General features: G+C 28.5%; 1 protein-coding gene across 4 annotated transcripts; it reads left to right on the forward strand.

Annotated features, from left to right (window-relative positions):
* The first annotated feature begins 17569 nt into the window (after positions 1 to 17569).
* Positions 17570 to 23025, forward strand: LOC105114273 (glycine-rich protein). 4 transcript variants are annotated; one of them, XM_011010777.1, is made up of 2 exons: positions 17570 to 18359; positions 23011 to 23025. In XM_011010777.1, the coding sequence occupies exon 1, from the start codon at positions 17786 to 17788 to the stop codon at positions 18353 to 18355; it is 570 nt and encodes a 189-aa protein (XP_011009079.1). In that variant the 5' UTR covers positions 17570 to 17785; the 3' UTR covers positions 18356 to 18359; positions 23011 to 23025. The 4 variants fall into 4 exon arrangements, with proteins under 4 accessions (XP_011009079.1, XP_011009080.1, XP_011009078.1 ...); XM_011010778.1 differs by lacking the exon at positions 23011 to 23025 and adding an exon at positions 19355 to 19666; XM_011010776.1 differs by lacking the exon at positions 23011 to 23025 and adding an exon at positions 18696 to 18708.
* Positions 23026 to 24925: the final 1900 nt, after the last annotated feature.

Consider the following 24925-nt stretch of genomic DNA (forward strand, 5'->3'; position numbering starts at 1 on the left):
ATAAATTTATTCTTGAGTAGCTTCTCAGTACTTGAAAAAATAACTATGTTTGTGGAACAGGGCTACTGTATATCGTAAAAAAGGATCAGGAGCTCACAACAATGCTAACTGCCAACGGAGGAGAAATTTCTGCAGGAAAACACGACATGCAGTGGCGTGAATGAGAATAAGGACACCATTACCACCTGCAAATATATCTAAGAAGATATATTCTGCTTCCCCAACTGGAACACGGCTGAATCCTCGCCTGCAAGTGGCAGAGGGGCAGAGGTACCACCCAATTCCTGGCCAGGCAACTAATGGCCTGTACAAATTCTAAACACAATAACCCTACCCAACAATTCCTTGACTGTTACAGCAGCACAGGGAACGGCATAAGGATCTCCAGGTCCATTGCTGAAGAGAATTCTGTCCGGTTTTATCTTTAGAGTTTCTGATGGTGGCCGATTTGAAGGCACCAAAGTGATCTTACAGCCATAAGATGCTACGCGTCTGAGTAAATCATGCTTGATCCCAAGCAATGACCTTCAATCCAAGAGTAATAATAAAAAAATATTGTCAGGAGATGTAATTATTGTAACCATGTTTTTGGCAGGGAAACCATTTAAGATATATGTGAACGTGAGAATAGTTCAAGACGATCGTTAGCTAAATCTTTCGAACCAGGAATACATGGATGTATATAAATAAATAAATAAAAACTGTCAGGCAAATTAAGCATGTCTCTGGACATATATCATTTTCCAGTATAATTGCTATTTTACTCTTAAAAAAAATTTAATGGTTTTGTTATTAAGCCTGGTTTGTTTGCAAGAAAATTATTTTTTTTTGAAAAAAGAATTTTAAGAAAAATAAATTTTTAAAAAATAAATTATTTTTTAATATTTGATAGTATTATAAAAAATGAACTGGAAAATATTTTTTAGTATTTGATTATGTTATGAAAAATAAACTGAAAAATAATTTATTAATAAATTAATTTTTTTTCAAGTTTATTTAATATATATAAAATATTTAATATAATATTTAATCACTTACAATAAAAAAATAAAATCTAAAAAGTATAATGAAGAATTTTTTTATTATAGTTTATATTTATATATAGCTTATTTTGTAAAATATAACTATATATATCATATTACATTATAGAGGTATAACTTTGTGAAATATTTTTAATTAAAACCTATTAATATTTTTTTAATTTTAAAAGCATAAAATAAGTTTATTTTTTTCATATGAAGAAAGCCAAATTAATTTATAATAAGAGTTAGATATTTGAGGTTTTGTTTTATATGAAGATTTTTTTAATAAATAAATAAATATAAAAATATTTTGATGAATGTTTTGGATAAAGTTTTTTTTTATGAATCCATTACCCCTAAACATGCCAGGCTATGAATGGCCATTGCTATAATGGAGATGCACAGAGAGGCACTTGTTTCAATCTTCATATTTAAGGCTCCCCCTCCCCCTTGGATGTTCAAAGAACATTGTCTCTTGGCTTTACTAGGGTTGTAGGTAGCTTTTGTTCAAAAACACTTCTCTGAAGTGTTCTCATGAGTTGTCAAGAAGAGCTGTTGATAGAAAAAGTTTGTGAGATCTATGACAAACTTTCGAGGTTAGAAAACCTCAATCCTTCCAAGCAAGTTAATTCTCTCTTCACCCAACTTGTACAAACGTGTATGAGTCAATGTCATAGGAAAGTGTTTTTCTTTTGACGAAGGAAAGAAAAATACTTTCCTGTGATAAAAGCCAGTTGTTTTTTTTATTGGAAATAAATTTTTTATGACTAGCTTTTCGGATGGTTATCAAATATAGAAAAATAAAAAAAATAAATTCCAAGAATTTGGTTTTCTTAAAACCATAAGGGTAACTCAATTTTTTCATAAGATTTATGGGTTATTATCAAATTAATTATACACACACATACTTTTTCAAATACACTAAAATGACTAAATTATCATTAAAAGCACAAAAAAAAAAGAAGCACATATGAGCTTTTTTTTACTTTTTACTTTTAAAAGCACAATAAAATAATTATATTACCTTGAAAAACAATTTTTTTAACTAAGGTATAATGATTTTTTATATATATATTTTTTTATGATTTTTTATTATAATCAAGTTAAGTGAAAGCAATTTAGATCCTTTTTGTTGATTGAAAAGTAGCTTCTATAGAAAATAAAGTCCTGAAAATTAAATTACTTTTTAAAGTTTGATAGTATCATGAAAAACAAGTTAAAAATATTTTCCAATAATTGACTATGCTATGAAAAATAAGATAGAAAATAAATTTTTAATTTTTTTAAATTTGTTAAAATAATAAAAATTAAGTCTAATATATGAAAAAGTTGAAGGAAGATTGAATTGAAAAAAAAAACTAATCTCGTAAATCATTTTAAATAAATATAAATAACAATCAAAATAATAGATATCAAATTTAACAGATAAAAAAGTTGAAAAAAAGATGAAATTGAAAAAAAATTTCAATTTCATAAATTATTTAAAAAAAATAAATAACAATTAAAAAGAATGAGAATCAAATATAATTGATAAAAAAATCTCAATCATGAAAAATATAAAGAGAAAACAAATAACAATAAAAAATAAAGATTAAAGTTGATATAAAAAATAAAATTATATCAAATTCTAAGGGATGAAATAAAAAAAAGATTCAAAACAAAATATACAACAATAAAAATTTTAGAACCAAATTTGATATAATCAATAAATAATAAAATATTTTTTATTTTTTAAAATTTTTTTAAAGTACATTCTACCTAAAATAAAATATTTTCCTAAAAATTAAACTAATTTTTCTTTTGACAGGAAAATGTTTGATGGTAACTAACTTTCTTGATAGTACAAACATAAATTGTTTTTGGAAAGTGGATGTCAGAAACCACTTTTCATGAAATAAATGAAGGTATATTTTAATAAATATAAAATATTACTTTTTATAAATTTTAATTGGCACATGCAATGCTTTCATGCTATTCGAGCAATGAGTGAAGAGATATTTAGTAACCAAACAATAGCTTTCGAGGTGCTTGGTGGCCTTACCATCCATTGACAGTGTGTGTGGCATATAAATCTTCAATTTGACACTAACATCTTTTTTTTCTCCTTCATTTTTCTCTCTTTTATTTTCACACCTAAACTTTTAAATTTTCAAAAAAACCCTTCAATTTGTTTTTGTCTTTAGATTTTGTCAATGTTTTTTTTTATTTTTATTTATTTTGCTTAGAATTATTTTTCTCGATAGAATTTATTTTTTAATTTTATTCATAAAAATTTAATTTCATTTCATTCTTATGTCAAATTTAATCGTTATTCTTTTGATTGCTATTTTATTTTACTTTGGTAGATTTTTTAGATTTAAATATTTTTTTATTTCATCTTTTAACACTAAATTGATTGTGAATTAAGTTTTTTGGTTGAACCCGAGCCTAGAATTTTACGGGTTGTAGGTTTAAAAAAAACCAACTCAAGTTTAAGAGATTCATTCGAATTTTCTTATTTTTTTAATTTCTTTTCCTTATGCTTATGTTTTTTCAAGTTTATCATTTAATGTTTATTTATTTCTTAAATTTTATCTCTAATTGTTTATAACTCTTCAATTTATCCATATTTAATCTAACCTAAGGTCAATTAAAAATCAATCAAGACCAGCTAAGAAAAGAATAATAGAAAGAAAAGGAAAAACATATTGTTTAACCGGGTTAACTCATTACTAATAATAGAAAGAAAAAGAAGAACATATTATTTAACTGGGTTAACTCATTACCATCAAGTTCATTGCTTAGACAATAAATTTTACGTGTTAACTTGTGTTGATACAATGTGTCATCATATTTTCACTTCTTTCTTTAATTTTTTTATTTTTATTTTTACTATTTGATCCTTTGATAATATGTTTTATTACATTTAAGTTAAGGCTCGGTAAAGGTTAAAAAAATAACAATGTGAGTTTTTTAAAACAAGATCTCCTACTAGTTCGCTCTTGAATCATTAAGTCAAGCCACATTGATATTTTTTTTTGTATTTATTAATGTATATAGTAGCTGATTAATTTAATTTGATCACTCATTAAGTTTTTTATTCTCATTTTAAATATTTTATTATATACAAGAAAAATAACGATGTTTACACTTTTTTATATAATAATTGTATTTTAATTAAATCTATGTTGAAGACTCTATTTAGGAATACAGTTGAAATCATGTTCTCTCAAATTAATTTTTTTTGGCTAAAAATTATGTTTTATATTTTCAAATCATTTTAATCTATTAATCTCAATAATAATTTTTAAAGTATAAAATAATATTATTTTAATATATTTTTAAATAAAAATATTTTAAACTATAATTATTGTCACAATTCTAAATAAGCTCGAATTACATGCGAGGCCAAGTTATAAATTAAGGGTGTATTTGGTATTGCGACAACTGTTGTGGTTGTGATTTGAAAAAAAATTATTTTATAAAAAATATTTTTAGTTGAGATTAGTTTGAAAAAATAGATGTTAATGGGGACAATACTTTGTGTTGCTTTTTGACATCCAGTTTTTGCTTAGGGAAGTGACTGGTCTTTCTTTTGGCTAATTTGATCTGGCTGTGGATTGTCAATTGCTGGTATGACTACGTACATTGTAGTTAGTTCTTTCTTGCTGGAGTTTCTTTTCCTGGTTTCCACACGATTTTCCCTTTTTAAGCTGTGGCATGGCCATATTGCTGGTATGACTACGAACCTTGTAGTTTGTTCGTTCTTGCTGGTGTTTCTTTTCCATACGATTTTCCCTTTTTAAGCTGTTGCTTGTTGGCATGGCCATGTTGCTGCTGCTATGGTGTTCTTGCTGTGGCTGCTTTTTTTCCAAATGATTTGCTTGAGCAGCAAATGCATAACTTGGAAGACTGAAGGTGGAACTTGTGCAGAAAAATAATTGGGGCTTGCAAATGCAAAGGAAAAGCTTAGCATGATCGTGACCAAGGGGGAGAAATTGGTTCAGCGACAGGATTCACCAAGGCACACTCTATCTGAGAAAACAAGCGGGCTTGAGAAACGTTCGGCTGAATTGCACCAACATGAATATCCATATTGTGTTAAAATGCAAATGTATTTAGGCAAAAGTTTCATTTCAAAGTGTATTTTCACTTTAAATATATTAAAATAATATTTTTTTTACTTTTTAAATTATTTTCATATTAACCTATTAAAGCAATTTAAAATTATTAAAAAAAATTAATTTAATATAAAAAATTTAAATTTTTTTAAAAATATAATTCAACTGCACTTTTAAACATATTCTTAAAAATAAATGTGAAACTATAAATTTATGTAAAGAACTTCAGCTTAAGATATATGCTTTTAGCTCCACCACCTCCCCCAACATGGCAGGTAAAGGAAGTAGTATAAATATATTTGGTATTGCAATGCAAAGTATTTTTATTTAAAAATATATAAATATATATATATTTTTATATTTTTAACACTAACACATTAATGATCTAAAAAATAAAAAAAATATTAATTTATTGTTATTTTAAACCAATTGCATTTTTTAAAAAATGCATACATATACAATTTCATATACAAAAACTAATAGTGCTTAATTATAAACCTCATCCAAAAAACCTATAGGTTAAAGTGTTTTGTTTAAACTAAATTGATTTATTAACACATGCAGTACTCCAACCGGTTAAACTCTTATGAATCTACTAATATTTGAAATTTCCATCAATATCACAAATTGATATTAAATTTTAACAAAAAAATATCACCCTAACAAAAAATTAATATCTTTACTAAGTATATATATTATATACGCTAATTATCCGGTTTGTATTTTATTATTCATGTAACAATAATTTGTGTGATTTAAACTTTGTAATATTATATATATTATTAAATTTCATAAACTTTTGTTTTGGTACACATAAACTTGTCCACACATGAAGGATATTTTTATTGTTAAAACCTTTGAAAAAACTAAAAACTTTAATGTTCTCTAAGACGATAATTGAATCTTATTAGTAGTTTGTTTGTATAATTGCGAACTATAATACTTATTTTCTTAGATGTGATATAATCTAATTTAATAATTGTATGATTAAAGAGAATTTTAAGCTTTCATTTTATAAGATGGAGCAATAAAAGAAAAACAAACAATAATATATCTTTCAACTTGGGAGATTTTTTATTTGTTTTTTATTGTAAATATATATAATTAATAGAATATAGACTTATCATAGCAAGTATATTGAATAGAATTGGAATAGATATTAAAATATTGTTTATCTTTAAATTGCTACTAAGTATTTTACAAAGGAAATGAAAGGAAAATAAAAGGAGTATATCCATAATTGTAAATAAAGCATGGAAGTCAAAATGTTTTATTTGATCAAAATATTTTTAAGTTTTAATAGCTCATGAGTCCTGAAATTTAAGATGCTTGGAACTGATGTATTGGATAATTAATTAATTTCTTTGTTAAATATTCTGATTTTTTTTTTTTAGTTAAGATATCTGATAGCCTGATATGGAAAGCCAAGGTGGTGCATGGTAAATCAAAGTGGCTGGTGTCTAGTAGCTGATACATGTAAAAGGTTTCCTTTGATGAATATAAGGACTCTTTGATGCTAAGTTAATAATTTTCTAGAAAGAGAAAAAACAATGATATTTTTAGAGAGATAGGCTTAGATAAGGTGTCTAAACCCATTAAAGGTGAAAAATAGATTCAGGTGCGTTTCCTAAACCCAAACATGTTGGGCTCAGGCGTGGTAGCTTAAACCCACAGGGATGTAGGGGTGCACGCCCAGTAATGGTTATGCACCCAAATGGTGGGCTCAAGCTTCCATGTTTGAGCTCAGGTATAAGCCTAACATGGGCTCAAGTTACCATGCTTGAGCTCATGCACCTTGGGAGAAGTTGGTATCAGGCGTGGTTGCCCAAGCCCATATGGATTTTTAGGGCTTTTTTTTTTTGGAGGGGGGGATGGGTTGGGCCAGTTAAACTTTGATCCATCAGTAGCCCTCCAAGTCTTTGTGGTATTAATCACAAAGACTTGTAAAAATACTCAATTTTCATGACAATTGCATCATATTTTGTTTATATAAGAAGAGGGGTAAAAACCCCAAATAATATATCAAAGAGCCCACGTGTAGAAACATGCACCATGGTTGAAACAAATCTCTAAGTAAGAGAGGAACTATGAAAAAACATGTACTTAGAAAAAATCCCAAGTGGTCAGGGGGACAAACCCATATCGACATCTATACTTAGATAAATTATTGAGGGGATGGAACCATAGAGGGTAGTGCTATTGCATTAGGGAAACCAAGTCCATCCCTTGTGTCGTGAAGTGCACGACTTCCAATGGCGAATCTGCCTCTTGAATTGAATGAGGGGTTTTGGGTTTAATAATAAAATTATGATTTGAAATGTTCAAGAGTCTCCATCTAGTATTGTGGTCACTAGAAAACTTAATGGTTTACGAGAGTCTTGGTAAGTAGACTAGTTGTACATGAGAAAGATACATCACCCTCATTGCACCCTACATATAGTAAGTTGTATTATTGATAGATTTTTTTTTGAAGTCCTGTTTCTATTTTTGGTCCATCTAATGTTTAAAAGAGGTCATTCTTAGTAAGGAAGTCTCTATCTTATCAAGTTAAACTCTAACCATAACACCTTTTTGGTGGAGGCTAGTTTAATCAGCCTATAAATTTTGCAACAATCCAACCTGAAGAAAGGGTGGGAGGATAGGCTTAAGATCCCCGTGTGTAACACAATCTTTGTGTAATCCATAATACCTGTATTGGCCTTAGCAACCACTAGCATTTTTTCTAGCGAATCCTAAAAAACACAATCTTTTAAAGACATTAACCATGACAAGATAGTAACACTAGAAGCAAGAGTGAAGGCTATTAAGGGAATAGACTTATATGACCCTGTATAAGCTACAAAAATGTATCTAGTCCTGAATGTGATTATACCAAAGGATTTCAATGTACCTAAGTTCATAAAATATACCGGAACTCAGTGGTCTACCACTCACCTCAAGTTTTATTATATCAAGATTACAGAAGTTGTGCATGATGAAAAATTATTAATGCAATTCTTTCATGATAGCCTAGGTGCGGAAGCACTAAGCTGGTACATAAGGTTAAATAATACCAAGATGAAAAGATGAAAAGACTTCGTATATTCCTTCATCAAAGAGTATAAATACAATATGAACATGGCTTCAAACTGATCCAATCTATTAGCATTAGACAAAGGAAGTCATGAATCAATGCGGAAATTTGTTTAATGGTAAAGAGAGAAGGCTGCTCAAGTTGATCCACCCCTACTTGAGAAAGAAATGGTCAATCTATTCTTTAATACTTTTAAAGACTTTTATTTTGATCATTTAATTGGCGCTCTAACCCAACACTTCACTAACATAATGGTAATAGCTAAGAAAATCAAGCAAGCCATAAAAGCAGGTATAATGGGGTCAACAACTAAGGTTCAACTAAAATTAACCAAGGAAGTAATGGAATAATAAGAGGACTTCAGAGTAGCCGTATAGACATCCATAACAAAATAAGATGGCCTTACCATCTTTTTCCTTACTTTTGAGAAAGATGTTTAAGAAACTGGCCAGTATGAGATGAATCACTATGATTTCACATAAACCATTCTGCCTATCATACATGAAATGGTATAAGTCTAACTAAACATGTGAGTATCATAATGGAGCAAATGGCATAACATTAAAAACTGTCATTCTTTCATGTATAAACTTCTTCAGCTTATTGAGATCGGACGGATTACATTTGAAGGCTAGAAAACCTCCAAAGGCAATGATGAGGGACAAATCAGTCAACTATTAAAGCTTCAAATATTGAAGAAAAAAGAAGAAGCTAGATTGTTGCAGTCGACATGCTTTGTCATTTTAGTTTTGTAAACAAGGTTTTTAAGACCATGTTTTATTCTTAGATGTTTTGTAAAACTCAATCATATCTTTTAATGGATTATGCCTTTTCATAGTCTAGTTTTTGTATTGAAATCAAGAAATATTTCTCTATGATAATGGTTTTTTTATGGATGACTGAATCCCAATTTATTTCTTATATAATAGTAGGTGGTAAACCTTTTAGAACTTATAAAACTAACTTTCATGATTGAATTCGTGGCTCCATTCAAAACTTTTTGGGGATATTAATTCTATAAAAACCCTTTTATCAAATTAATTTTGAAAAAATTAATTTGCTTTTTAGTTTTATAGATAATTCAATGTTTGCTTAAAATAATATTTAGACACCCTTTTTTATAAAATGAAAAACGAATCATTCAAGTAATTTCTATTTTGAGGTGACAAAAAATTTTAAATTAAGACATGAAAAATAAAAAATGCATAATAGAATGTACCCTATATCTCTTGGGCTATATTTTAGTCATATGTATGATCACAAGTAGTTCAATTTATTAGTCATTAATTCATAAAAACACAAGTCTTTATGCAAAAAGTTCTAAACAATTACACTATATAAGGACAAAATTTATCGATTCTAATCGTTCATGCTTGAAATAATAAAAGATCATCTTTGTTAGACCTTTCACATTCTAAATTGTATCGTTTGAGGTTCCTATTTGAGTTTGAATAAGTTTTTCTTTGTAAAGACTATGACTAGGATCACATTCCAAAATGGAGGCATATAAGAATTTCAAAGTTAAAGGTCGATCCTAGGGGGTAAACAAAACTTTAAAGATCAAAGACCGAGGAGATGTTGTGAAAAATTAAAAGAGCCTGAGAAATCCAAATACTGGGGGTATACCCAAATGAAAGATAAAATTGACCAAGTCAAGGTCAAAACAAAATAAAGATGCCCCACAAAAGAAAAAGCAAATCATGAGGGCAATATAATGATAATGATCCCAAGTCCTTGAAACCTTAATTATGTACTTTTAAAAGTCTTTTCAAATTAAAGAAGCAAGAAACTAAACCAATAAATGATGTTCTTAAAATGTGAAAGAAATCTTTTACAAAAATCATGACATCACAAACAAATCTACTTGCTATTATTCATGCTAATAAAATAAGTGTTAAAAATTAAGAAAACTTTTTCTTAACATAACATCGATTGTTTACTCAAACCTCTTCTTTTGAAAAAAATAAAATAAAAGGTCACCTCATCATGTACCTTTACCAGATCAAATCAGCTTTTTCCTAAAAAGGAATTAAAACCCTTAAGAGCTGTAAGAATTCAAAGTAAAATTGTTTTAAGCTTATATCGGGTAAATTTCTGTTTTCAAAATACAAAAAAAGTAAGAATCATTTAAGCTATGGATAACCCAACTTTGAGTTAGCACTTCTTTCTCAACCATTACCCTATCAATTTTTAATCTAAAATGCACAAAAGATGAATGACTTGTGTTGGGATTACGATCAAAGAAACACTTTCAAAATGACACCTGATGATTTCTTTATAATAATTAGACTTGAATGAGCTTAATCCTTGAAATTTGTGAGTTGATTCTAAAACAAGAAAATGATTTTCATATAAGAGAAGTCATTGACCAAGTTTACAAAGTCCTTGACAGAGATGACATATGAGTCGTCCTTGAATAGTTAAGTAGCAGAAGGGCAATATAGCGAACCTTGAGAGGAATAACAAATGATATCCAGATCAGCTGGGGGAAAGAAGCACATAATTAAAGTTCATTAAAGTTATAAATAATATCTAATAATCATAAATGCCTTTTTATAATAGACAGAAAAATGAGCATAACTAGATCAACTAAGGACAATATTGCTGAAAGACAATTTATGATTTGATAAGTTCAATCAGTGGTTAAGAGTAATGCTATACTTGGAGGGCATCTTTCATGACTAAAAAGTCTGTTTTACCCTTTTTAAAGATGGTCAAAACACTTCAAAGATGTTATGACATGCTTTAGTTAAGGAGTTATTGATATTTCAAGTGTAAAATGATGATATAAAACCTTGATAAAAATATACTTTTAAGTATTAATCAACAAATATGCACATTTCTCTTTTTCTCTCTTCCTTCGCAACTTCTTCTCTTTTCCTCACTAATCTTCATCTATCTTTCTCTTCTCTCTCTCCTTCAATCCTTAACCTATTATCTTCTCTTCTTTTTTTTTCTCCATGCGAATGTATGTCTTCTCCTCTTTTCTTCTTCTTTATATATTTTATAATTTGTTCAGATTTTTTTCTCTTTTTAGGCATAGAAAAACTCAACATTAAGGTAACATTTTTCTTTTTCCTTCTCTTTTTTTATGTTTTTTATATTTTTATATTTTCTATTATTAGTAATTTTATAAATTTTAAGGGACTTTTTTTATTTTTTATTTTTTTGTTATAAATAATTGTAAAAATATTATTGGAAATTTTTAAAAATTTTAAAATTATATATATATATATATGTATGTATGTATATATATTAATTTTTCTGTTATGTAATGATTATATATAGATTGTTGGAATTTTTTAATTCTTTTGATTTTTAATGTTTTTTTAATAATTGTATATAGATTGTTGGGATTTTTTAATTTTTTTTTATTTTCTCTTATAAATATGTTTAGCTACTTGATTTGTTAGTGTTAACAAACAATTTTTAATTTCATAAAAAATCAAGATTATTTAAAAATAATAAACAAAATAACAACCATCATAAGAAAAAATATCTAAGATAATAGTTAGGATAAATAAACAGTTTTTAATGTTAAATATTGATACTATATATCCTTTAATGTGTTTATATTAACCTCCTATGATCATTTCACAAATGGTTATAATTATGTTAATTGAAGATTTGCTTAAATTAACATAATTGTAATTACCCTATTAATATAGATTGAAATAAAATCAACTAGTTTGTAGCTATCTAATTTAAATAGTTGGATATTTGCAGGATTAAAAATTTTAGGTAATATCTCATATAAGGAAAGTGTTGCCCTTTTTTTTCCAATACAAATAGTTTACAACACCTTTAATCTTTTAACTGCGTAAACACCTAGGAAAAAGTCAATAACACATCATACGGATAAGATCACTGCTAGTTCTTATAGTAATACTTTTGACAACCATAGATTGTTAGGTGTTGACCAAGAACAAACACCTAAGAGACAGAAATCCACTCACCATGTGTATTCATCTAGTGCGACGTTGCCACGTCAAGAGGAGGTTTCTTCATAACTGGATCTATTTACCTAAAAGTACTAAGCTTAATGGAAGAGCGACTTTCAATATAAGTTTGTTTTCCCTTTACATCAACATGTTAATAATTGTTTTTACAAATATTGAGATTGCTATAACCATAGCATTAGTGAAGAGATCGATGGAAATTCTATTTTATCAATATAGTCAGGTTTCGAAATATTCTACATAGGAACCTATGATTGGTGCATGGTTTGGAAGGTTTAAGGTTAATATTAACTTAAATATTTTTTTTATCATGTTAATTTAGTTAGTTTATTAACTTATTAATGAAAATTTTCTTGCACAAATTTTAATTGCATTATAAGGAGGGTTTGAGATAATCGCATTTCAACTCGGTAAGATTAAAATCAAAATAATTTTTTCAATCATTTTATTCAATTTTATTATTAAATCACTAATAGATAATTCATTTGTACCATATAGGTTATGTGATTTATAGTATACAATGCAAAAGAAAGTAAAAAAAATTATGAAAGAAAGAGAGCTTCCAAGTTAGAAAGAGGTGGCTGTTTAGAATGATTTCAAACCTTCGTATGTCTTAGAGGTCATGTGGGCATAATATATTCAATACATAATGTCTGGTTATTTTGTGCAAGAATCACACTCTGATGCACATATTATCTGCCTAAATAAATGACACATCATTTATTTTATAAAAAAGATTTATGGCAAATAACATGTTATTCAATTATTAAAAAGAAAGCTAGGTATATAGCCTTATCCTTTCAAACTCATTATTGCCTATGCATTTTCTTTTGAGCTAGGCTCATGACCCGTCCTTTTAAGCCCAGACGCATCTTACCTATTAGTTAAATAATTATTTTTTTATATTTTTATTTTATATTTTAGATTAAAATTATCTTTATTTATTAAAATGGTATTTAAACAATTTTCAATTATATAATAGCTTTCACAAACATTATAGCTTTGTATGATAATATTAATAATTATTTTATAATTAATTATATTTTAACCTGCTTGATTTTTTTAAAACTTTGCTAGTTGATATTTAATAAAAATAAAATATGTATTTGATAATTTTTTATATTTATTATTTTTATATTTATTCTTATAAGTAAATAAAAATCATAGCTTTATGATTTTTTTTTTAATATTGTATTGAAACTTATTTTCACAGTCATAACAAGTTTTTATTTTAAAAACAATCTTTTTAATTAAAAAACATGTTTTCATTAAAAAAAGAACAAATACAAGAATTAGGAAATTGAGTTTTTACATTAATTTTTATTCAATAAATTATGCTGCAAATAAAAATATTAATAATTATTTTATAATTAATTATATTTTAACCTAATTGATTTTTTAACTTTACTTGTTGATATTCAATAAAAATAAAATATCTATTTGATAATTTTTTTATATTTATTATTCTCATATTTATTCTTACAAGTACATAAAAATCATCATCGCTTTAAGATTTGTTTTTTAAAATATTTTATAGAAACTTATTTTCACAATCTTAACAAGTTTTTATTTTAAAAACAATCCTTTTAATAAAAAAAAATATTTTCATAAAAAAAAGAACAAATACATGAATAAGGAAATTGAGTTTTTGCATTAGTTTTTATTCAATAAATTATGCTGCTAATAAAAAGAATAAGAGAATAAGAGAATATAATTTTTTTTAAAAATATTTTTCTCCGAATCGTTATCTTTCCATGAAAATCTCTTTTAATTTTTGTTTAATTAAATAAAATCATAATTTAAAAATTACTCCATAGCTAGGCGCTAATATATATTAAATATTTTTAATTGTTGTCTCGTGTAACCTTTAATTTCTTTAAATGAAGGAATTTATAACTTACAAATTCTATTAAAAAAAATTTCTTAGTTAAGAGTTAAAAGATACCAATTTTTTTATTCTTACTTATATATTTTAACATTTTCTTTACGTACAATAAAAACCGAACTATTTAAATAGAATTGCTTGTAAAAACATATAACCAAGTTAAAAGTTAAATAGAGTTTTGAATAAAATATATATTTATATACTTTCTTATTATTTGTTTTATATAAAAAATTTATTTGAATAAAAGAGTTTTTTCAAAAAATAATTCATATTTTTTCAAACCTTTTGAAAAAAAAACCTTTAATCAAATGTTGAAATAATATGGGTGTCGATACTAGCTTATCTATATTTTGATTAATTTTACAAGCTTTAAAATTAATAATTTTATAAATATTTAGTAATTTTAAAAAAATTAAATTTATAATTATTAAACATTAAATTTAAAATATAACTAATTAAACTACCCTACCCCGTACCGTTACTGTTTTCTTTCCTTTGTAATGCTGCATTTGAATATTCATCCGAGATTCCTTTGTACCCATGTTGATGTTCAATAAAGAATGAAGCCCATGTTTTCTTGTTAATAATTTCATGCCTATGCTACACAAACTACGTAAACTTCATGCGTGCTGAAGCCCAATTTCTTACAACATTTATAAAAGAAATTCCTGAAAGGGCAAAGGCATGGTTATTAAACCATTTTAGAGATTCAATTATCTTTTACTTAAACCTGATTCAAATCACTTTTTTTTAATTATCTTAAATATTAATTCTATTAAACTTGGATTAACTTGTAATTTTATTGACTTGACCGGGTCAACTTAAAAAAATATATTTTTAATTTTTATTCAAAATAAAAAATTAAAAAAAAACAAAAAAAAAACTAAAACTATTCAGCTTTTCACTGTAGTAATCCACGTTGAAAGGCTGAGCTGTTTTTTTTAAGCTGTTTTTTTAAATAATTTTTCTTTATTTTTTTTCTTTTTTATGCCTTTAGCTTCTTTTTTTTTTAATAATTTTTTTTAATTTAATTTAAGCTATTTTTTTTTATTTTTTTTTTATGCCTTTAGCTTTTTTCTTCCTTTCTTTGTTTTTTTCTTTTAATAAATTTTATTTTATTTTATTTAGTTTGTTAATATTAATATTTTTTTAATTTAGTTATTAGATTTTTATGACATTGATCCCGGATTTAATAGGTTAACTTGGTTTTACAAGTTAACCCGGATTTTTTTTCTTTTTAATTAATTTTTTTTGTTTATTTTAGTTTGTTAATGTTAAATTTCTTTCTATTTAGTTATCAGACTTTTATGACACATATTTTAGGTTTCACAGGGTTAACTTGGTTTCACGGGTTAACTCAATTAATTTTGAATTACCCATTCATTTTTTTTGTTTTTTGATTTTGTTAATGTTAAATATTTTTTTTATTTAGTTATCATACTTTCATAATAAGGACCCCAGGTTAATCTGGTATGACGAGTTAACCCGGAGCTTTTTTTTTTAATTAATTTTTTTCGTTTACTTTAGTTTGTTAATGTTAAATTTCTTTCTATTTAGTTATCAGACTTTCATGACACATATTCCAGGTTTGACGGGTTAACCTAGTTTTACGGGTTAACCTGGTTTTACGGGTTAATCTAGTTAATTCTGGGTTAACTCGTCTATTTTTATTTTTATTTTTTTCTTTTGTTAATGTTAAATTTTTTTATTTAGTTATCAAACTTTTATGACATGAATCCCGGGTTTAACAGGTTAACCTGGTTCCACAAGTTAACCTAAAGTTTTTTTTATTAATTTTTTTTGTTTAATTTAGTTTGTTAATGTTAAATTTCTTTCTATTTAATTATCAGATTTTCATGACGCATATCTCAAATTTGACTGGTTAACTTGGTTTCGCGGGTTAACTGAGTTAATTCTTGGTTAACCCATCAACTTTTTTTTTCTTCTATTTAGTTATCAAACTTTCATGACATGAATTCCAAGTTTGATGGGTTAACCTAGTTTGAAGGGTTAACCCAATTAATTCATATTTTTTTTCTTTTTCTTTATTAATTTTTTTTCTTAATGTTGGTTTTTTTCTTTGTTTTTTTTTAATTAATCTATTTAATTATCATATTTTTATGACACGATCTTACAGCCAGACTCATATCCACGGCTCTTGGATTTGGTGTTGCAATCAGACTCATTTAAACTTGAGTCATGTAAGTTTAATATTATTATTAATATTACAATATTACTCTTGAGTCAAGCGTTGCAGTTAAACCCAAGGTTTTTGGGTATATCTTTGTAGAAAGACCTAACACTCTTAGATCTTAGCCTTTTTTATATTTTTTATGCAAGAAAAAAAATTAACCCATGGGTATGCTTTTGTTTTTTTTCCTTTTTAAGGCTTTTATTCCATAGTAAAAAAGCTGATGCCTTTAGTTTTTTTCTAGCTTTTCCTTTTCTTTTCTTTTTATTTTTTTAATTTACTTTTTTAATAATAAATTTTTTCTATTTAATTATCAAACTTTTATGACACGGATCCCGGGTTTGACGAGTTAGCCCAGTTAATTCTAGTGTAACCTGTCAATTTTTTTTTTCTATTTAGTTATCAAACTTTCACGACATAAATCTAATGTTTAACGAGTTAACCTAGTTTGAAGAGTTAATCCAATTAATTCATATTTTTTTCTTTTTCTTCATTAGTTATTTTTTTCATGTTGGTTTTTTTTCTATATTTTTTTCTTTTTACTTAATTTATTTAATTATCATATTTTTATGATACAACTTTGCAGCCACACTCACATCCAAGATTATTAGGTCTGGTGTTGCAACCAAATCCACTTAAACTTGGGTCATGAAAATTTAATATTATTATTAATATTATAAATATTACTCTTGGGTTAGATATTACAGTCAAACCCATAACTCTTGGGTATAATTTTACTGAAAAATCTAATATTTTTAAATTTTATTTTTTAAAAATATTTTTAAATAAAATTTATCTAGAAAATTAATAACCGGATCCATGAAGGGGTTAAAGATCTCGTTTCAGTTGGGCCTAATCTCTTATAACCAAAGCATGCAAAAGGATATTGAATTCCACCAACTATACAAATAACGAGATGATTTTAGATTCTAATTCATCATATTTTTAATTTTATATATTTTATATTTATTTTTATCATATAATTAAGCTAACTTTTGTTTGAATAAAAATGACAAAAATAATTTTTTTAAACGAATTTATAATTATTGCAAGGGAAAAAAAAGAAAGAAGCTCTCATTCTCTCTCTCTTCTAAAAAAGAAAAAGGTATGAAACTTTTATATAAAAAAAGCATTGTTTTTGTTTTTAAACTATACAAAATTATTAAAGCTAATTTTTTTTGGAATTTATTATAATATTAAACTATAATTATTGAATCAATTAATGAAAAGGTGGTAAAAAATATTGAATAAGATGCAAGGGAATACGTGTCAAGAAAGCTAAGTTTACACAAAAGAGAGCATGTCAAATTTGGCAGCCACACATGCCAGTCCGCTTCGATGTGGATTCCGTTTTGACCCAAAACCCGCCAAGCCAACACTCAACAGCAGTCAACACGTCACGCAATCCACGCATTAATTCTGTTGGTTTCAATTTCAACATTCCATTTTCCTTCTCATTTTCCCGGAAAATCAAATTCCAAACATTAACCAACCAAATTCGAAATTCTTAATTCTTTCGATCTTCAATAATAAAAACAATAATATAGGAATCCCGATGGACGTCTATCTAATCGCCGATACATTGACAATAGCTACACAACAAACCCTAGGGTCTGCAAACTCGCTTCTTCTCCATCGCCAAAATTGCATCAGCCTCGCAGATCAATCCTCCCAAATCTGCGCCGTCGTCGTTGATGCCTTGGCTCCGCCGCCTGTCAAGTCCAAAACCTCACGCCGCACTCTCCTCCGAAAGCGGCGGAGGACCAGGCGGAGATCGCAAACTGACGGAGACTCCGGTGGTTTCGGAGAGGAGTATGGGTTTTTTTGCGGTGGTGATGGTCTTCTTGGTGGCGGCGGGGGCGGGGGCGGGGGCGGTTTTGGTGGTGGGGGGAGGGGGTGGAATTTTGATAAATTCGGAGGGCACGATTGGGATGAACCTTCTTGGTGGTTTTCTTCGCGGTCTTCGGGTTTCGCTTATGGGTTTGTTTATGAGGTGATATATTGGATTGCGCTGTCGAATTGCGTGCATTTTGCCTTTAAGAAGGTTGTTAGGATCGTGGCTGATGGAATTGGTGATACCGAGAGAGGGAAAGCGGTGCCTATGAGATTGGCTACCGTGTGCTAATTCGGTAACTGATATTTCTGAATCCATGAATTGAAGTGTATAATAGAACTTAGTGGCTTATGTTCTCTTCTACAATGCAATGTACATATATTGTATATAATTGTTCTCATTTTTTATATGAATCAGTGTATGATTTAGTTGTATGCGTATGACCTGCCTTTGATGATTTGATAATGAGTGATAACATGCTGCGTGATTTATTTGAGGAATGTTATGGAGTATTAGTTAGAGAACTGGGAGTTCATGATTGTGGAGTGGGTATTTAGAGAATTCGCTATGGTTATATTCTTCACATCTTCTGGTTTTGGATAGCCTTTTGTGGCTATTTTCTTTTCGACAGTGCAATGTACATGCATTGCATATAATTGTTCTCTTTGTTTATATAAATCAATATATGATTTGGTTGTATGCGTATGACCTGCCTTTGATGATTTGAAAATTAGTGATAACATGCTGCATGGTTTATTTCAGGAATGTTATGGAGTATTGTTTAGAGAACTGAGAGTTCATGATTGTGTAGTGGGTATTTAGAGAATTCTCTATGGTTATATTCTTCACATCATCTGGTTTTCGATAGCCTTAGTGGCTATTTTCTTTTCTACTGTGCAATGCACATGTATTGTATATAATTGTTCTCATTGTTTATATGAATTAGTTTATGATTTGTTTATATGTGTATGACATGCCTTTGATGATTTGATAATGAGTGATAACATGCTGCATTATTTATTTGAGGAATGTTATGGAGTTTTAGTTAGAGAACTGGGAATTCATGATTGTGGAGTGGATATTTAGAGAATTCTCTATGGTTATATTCTTCACATCGTCTGGTTTTCAATAGCCTTAGTGGCTATTTTCTTTTCTACAGTGCAATGCACATGTATTGTGTATAATTGTTCTCTTTGTTTATATGAATCAATATATGATTTGGTTGTATGTGTATGACCTGCTTTTAATGATTTGAAAATTAGTTATAACATGCTGCATGATTTATTTCAGGAATGTTATGGAGTATTAGTTAGAGAACTGGGAGTTCATGATTGTGTAGTGGGTATTTAGAGAGTTCTCTATGGTTATATATTTCACATCTTCTTGTTTTTGATAGCCTTTGTGGCTATTTTCTTTTCCACAGTGTAATGTAATGTAGAAGATGTTTTTGATAGCCTTTGTGGCTATTTTCTTTTCCACAGTGTAATGTAATGTAGAAGATGTTTTTGATAGCCTTTGTGGCTATTTTCTTTTCCACAGTGTAATGTAATGTAGAAGATGTTTTTGATAGCCTTTGTGGCTATTTTCTTTTCCACAGTGTAATGTAATGTACCTGCATTCTATATATTTGTTCTTTGTTTATATGAATTAGTTTATGTTTTGATAATTGTTCTCATTGTTTATATGAATTGGTGTATAATATGGTTCTATGATTATGACCTGCCTTTGATTATTTGATAATGAGTGATAACATGCTGCATGATTTATTTGAGTAACGTAATGGAGTTCTAGTTAGTGATTAGAGAAAATTGGAAGTTTGTGATTATGCGAATGTAAAAGTGGGTGTTAGTGAATTTTTCATTTTTATATTTTTCATATCCTCCGGTTATTGATAGCCTTTTAGATGACATAGTGATGCGGGACAATAAATGGTTATTGATAGCCTTTTAGATGACATAGTGATGCGGGACAATAAACAATAAGAATTAAAGCAAGAAAAAAAAAGAAGCTTTTATAGAAGAAGCTGAGAAGTGAAAGCAAAGAAAGAGAAGAATGAGGATTAAAGATATGTAAAGTCTATAAATTTTTTATTAATCATTAAAACTCAACATTTAAAAAAGTAGGGTATAAATACTAAAACCCTAATTAGAGCAAGCGATTGGACTTATGGCCCATTAAATAAAATACCCAACAATAATTAAATCAAACCCAACAAATAAAGTCAAATTAATAAATCTTAACTAAAAGTTCATATAAATTAAACCTAAAAACATAAGTTAAAGTCCAATCTCTCAATTGTTTGGGATATCCCCCATCGTCTATGATCATATATGTATGTAAATAATATTTCGGGTTCGGTGTTCCCACTAATTCTTCTAGGGTTGAAAAAACTTGACACTGTCTAGTATATGTCAAGGCGATTCCGATAACGCTCTTAAAGATGAGAATCAAGTTGTTGTGATATTTCTCTGATAATCCAAGTATAGTCTGAATCTGGTCGTTAAGCCCATATACTGAGATTTGTTGAAATTTACCATCCTTGGTAAGAACAACTTGTGCTTTCAAAATAGCATTAATATGTTTCTTTTGTGCCAAAGATATGGATAATGAGGCAAGCGTTTCAAAAGGAGCATCAAGAATAGGTTGTTGTGTTTTATATATGATAAGGTCTTTCATGTCTAAAGTAGAGTTAATATCAAAGTTTAATAACAATTTAATGATATAATTATTTGATTTAATCATTTGCAACACTTTGAATGGTCTAGCACTACTTGCAATTTATGATTGGTCTTCAAAGGATATCGTTTAGGTCTAATCTGTATCATGAAATAATCTCAAACATTAAGTGCATCATGATACGTAAGTAAATTAGCTCGAAATTTGTATTGTTCATTACTTGCTTAAATTTGTTTCATGATCTTAATATGCAAATTATGAACCTTACATGGTAACGACTTGGCTGACTTAGACATCCTATCGTGAGGAGATATGAGAAGGTGTTCTATAGGCTTCTCAGGTTTGTAACTATGAACACTAAATGATTGGAGGTATGAAATGAGACAAACATTGTTGAAACTTGTGTAGATATGGTATGGATACAATGAAGTAAACTAGGATTATCTTTATCTTCTGCATCGCGTGCATGTGGTAAGGGGTCAAAAAAACTCAACATGTTGCTCTAAACTTATGATATGCTAGACACCAAGCATGTGGAGTGAGGAATCAGGTAATTTAGGAGGACTAATATCATAAGACTCTTCTAAGACCATACCTATTTTATAGGCGATTTCACTGAAGAGTTCCCTAAAGCTTACTCTATTATTAAAGTAAACATATCAGACTCTTTTTAACCTCATTCTTAAGCTCATGTGGACTCATTGTGTTAGGTCCCTTTTCTTGCACGTCCTCGTTATCTTTGTCACTAAAATCCTCAAGATTAGGCTCATACACTTAAACACTACAATATTCATCTTTATCTATATCCTTATATTTTTTGATGGCTAAGGGTTTAGAGGTGCAATTTACAGAGATATGATCAAAACCTAGACAATTAATACACTTAACCCTTAAACTCATCTTAGACACTTCATTGACAACTTGTTTGTCCTTATCTTTCTTACAAAGTTGGGGGCTACTAGGATTAGGTCTATGAGGTGGAGCATCTAACAAAGAATCACTGCTTCTGAATTGGGACCTAGTAGGGATACTATAAGAGTTGTAACGATTCATCCATTGATTTTTCGTGACCAACTTGTAGTCTTGAACTAAGGTATAAGCTTGGTTAAAGGTAGATATAACTTGAAATACAATTTCTTTTCTAAGATCATCATTTAAGCCTTTACAATATTTATGCAAAGTCATGACTTCATTCTCTATTATATCACATCTAATCATGTAATTGTTAAACTGCGTTATATGCTCATTAATAGACTTATTTCCTTGTCTTATATTGTTCTATTGGTCTAAGAGTTTATTTCTAAAAGACGGGTAGGTACTTCTCCTGAAATTTTTGTTTCATTTTGATCTAATCAGTTATAGAAGGTTTACCTCTCATTTCTAAACAATCCTCAACATTTCTCCAATAATTTTTTGCTTCGCCAATAAGCATCATCTTAACAAATTAAACTTTCCTATTATCAAACAAGTTATGCCAGTCAAAGAATTTATCTATATCACAAATCCACATATCCAATATTCAAGAGTTATGACGATCGTCAAAAGTGGGGGCTTCTATTTTGTTAGGACTCAAGACTCGCTCATCAAAGTCATCGTGTTTAGAGTAATTTAAATGATAGTCATATTAGAGGCGTTTAGAGTGAACTTGTCCTTAATGATTATTCTTATGATATTTATTAGTCTTGAGTGCCTTATTTGAAAACTATCATGGGATTCAATTCTTTTAAACATATTGATCATCTAAGTTTACAGTTCCCTTTAAATGGTCATAAGAGTATCACTAAGGGTTGAGTCTATAATAAATTTAAACTTGAGCTTGGACATTAAATGATCATGACATAAATGCATGTAAAACTTACTTATAAATGGAATTGAGATCATAAATAATTCTTGTAAATAAAATCACAATACAAAACTAAAGCTATTTTTTTTTTTTTATAAATGTGGAGATTAATCAAGAACAAATTCCACTAATAAAATTGTAAGCATGTAATGCTAGATTTTTAAGTATAAATAATTAATCAAACATGATATCACAGTCTAAAACTCATAATTATCAAATAGAATAAGATATTAGTTATCAATAATGAATGAGGTTGACGACAAAAAATTAACAATTAAAAATGCAAGGTGAGATTATTTTTATTTTATTGCACAAAAGTAATATTAATGATAATTTCGAATACCAAGTGCAATACTAAAGAGGTAAAATCAACAAATCAAAAGGTAGAGTAATTTACAGACCAAGATTTAACTGTGGAATTGATCAGGGATGGACCTAAGATTATGTGGTAGCTAATGTGGCAATAGGCTATGACATGGTGATGCCTGCTGATATGGCGGGCAATGGCTTAACTAATTGGACTAATGTGGCTTCGGACTGATGACGTGGTGAATGACGTGGATCTAAAGAGTTGGTGTGGCGGATTACCTAGCAAGGTTAATTAATTTCGCCTTTGATGTCTTCTGTACTTCAATCTCTTCCTTTGTCTTCTATGATTTTTTATTGTTGTTGATGGTGACGGGGCGTGATTGTTGAAAGTGAGGACAATTGCAGTCTATTGAAGGTTGTGGTTTTTGCCAGTTGGTTCTACTGTTTTTTTTATTGCTAATAGTTGAGGGTGATGACACTGTGGATGGTGGCAGTTGAAGATCTGTTGCGTTGCCTTTACTGCGGTGAGTCACTTGTCGGTGTTGGCTGTGATGGGTGGGTGACTGCGTTTGGTAGTCTGTGATGCTGAAGCCGGAGATCAACTAATGTCTCTTGTAGTGTAAATCTGGTGGTTTTTCTAGTCTGTGTCAGAGGTAGTAAATTGGCGTGGAATGGTGGGTTGATGTACAAGTTTTCTCAGTGGTGGGTCTGCTGCTGTGATTGATTGAGGCGCCACTAATGAAAAATCGTTGTTGTAGATGATGAATAATGTTCCTTTTTCTTTTTTCAATCAGAATAGTAGGATGTTTTTTTTAGATCAAACCAGATATAGGGTTAAACATAAACATATAGACCATTTAATTGTAAGAATAATTAAAACCCTAGATCTAATAACAAATTTGATGCGGGATAATAAATATTAAAAATTTAAGCAAGAAAAGAAAGAAGTTTTTAGAGAAGAAGTTGAGAAGTGAAAGTAAAGAAAGAGAAGAATGGAGATTGAAGATATACAAAATCTGTAAATTTTCATTAATTATCAAAACTCTTTAAAATTTAGAAAAATAAGGTATAAATACTAAAACTCTAACTAGAGTAAGCGATTAGGCTTATAGCCTACTAAATAAAATATCTAACAATAATTAAATCAAACCTAACAAATAAAATCAAATTAATAATTCTCAACTAAAAGTTTATATAAATTAAATTGAAAAACATAAGTTAAAACTCAATCTTTTAATTGTTTGGGCTATTTTCTATCGTTTATGATTATACATATACGTAAATAATATTTCAGATTTGGTGTCCCCATCACATAGTGATGGAAATAACGTATTTCGTACTTTCTGTCTATTTGTTGCATCATCCATAGCTAGTGGTGTTTTTATCTTATATGCAATTATAGTTTGTTCCTTGGAGGCAAGGGCAAGATCACTTCTTTTTTATGTAATAACATGCTGCATGATTTATTTAAGCAATGTAATGGAGTGCTAGTTAGTGATTAGAGAAAATTGGAAGTTCGTGATTGTGTGCACGTAAAAGTGGGTGTTGGAGAATTCTTCATGGTTATATTTTTCATATCCTCTGGTTATTGATAGCCTTTCGGATGACATAGTGATGGAAATAATGTAGTCACGTATTTTATGTTTATTTGTTGCATCATCCTTGGCTAGTGTTGTTTCTATCCTATCTGCAATTACGGTTTGTTCCTTCAAGGTACGGGCAGGATCACTTTTTTTTTTCTAGATTAGCTATTTGATGTTGGCTGCGGTGAACGGTAGGAACTAAAATGCATATGGGCATAGATTATGCTTGATTTTGGTTATCCCTTTTTGTTTCACAGTGATATTTTTCTTGAGTAGATATTCAAGGAGTATATAGTGTTGTGGTAAATTCAATCAACCACCACCTGCAACCATCTACTATTAACCACCACTACCACTTGTAGCCACCTAACATCAATCACCACCACCTGTTGCCTTTCAATTTATGTATAAATAGGGTGTTGAGCTTATGTTATTAAGTGTGGGAAAGAG

This window comes from Populus euphratica, unplaced genomic scaffold, assembly GCF_000495115.2.
Source record: "Populus euphratica unplaced genomic scaffold, PopEup_1.0 scaffold506.1, whole genome shotgun sequence".
Lineage (NCBI taxonomy): Eukaryota > Viridiplantae > Streptophyta > Magnoliopsida > Malpighiales > Salicaceae > Populus > Populus euphratica.

Bases quoted from the DNA above. Each gene is read 5' to 3' on its own strand.
- LOC105114273 (XM_011010777.1), top strand. From the start codon at position 17,786: ATGGACGTCTATCTAATCGCCGATACATTGACAATAGCTACACAACAA.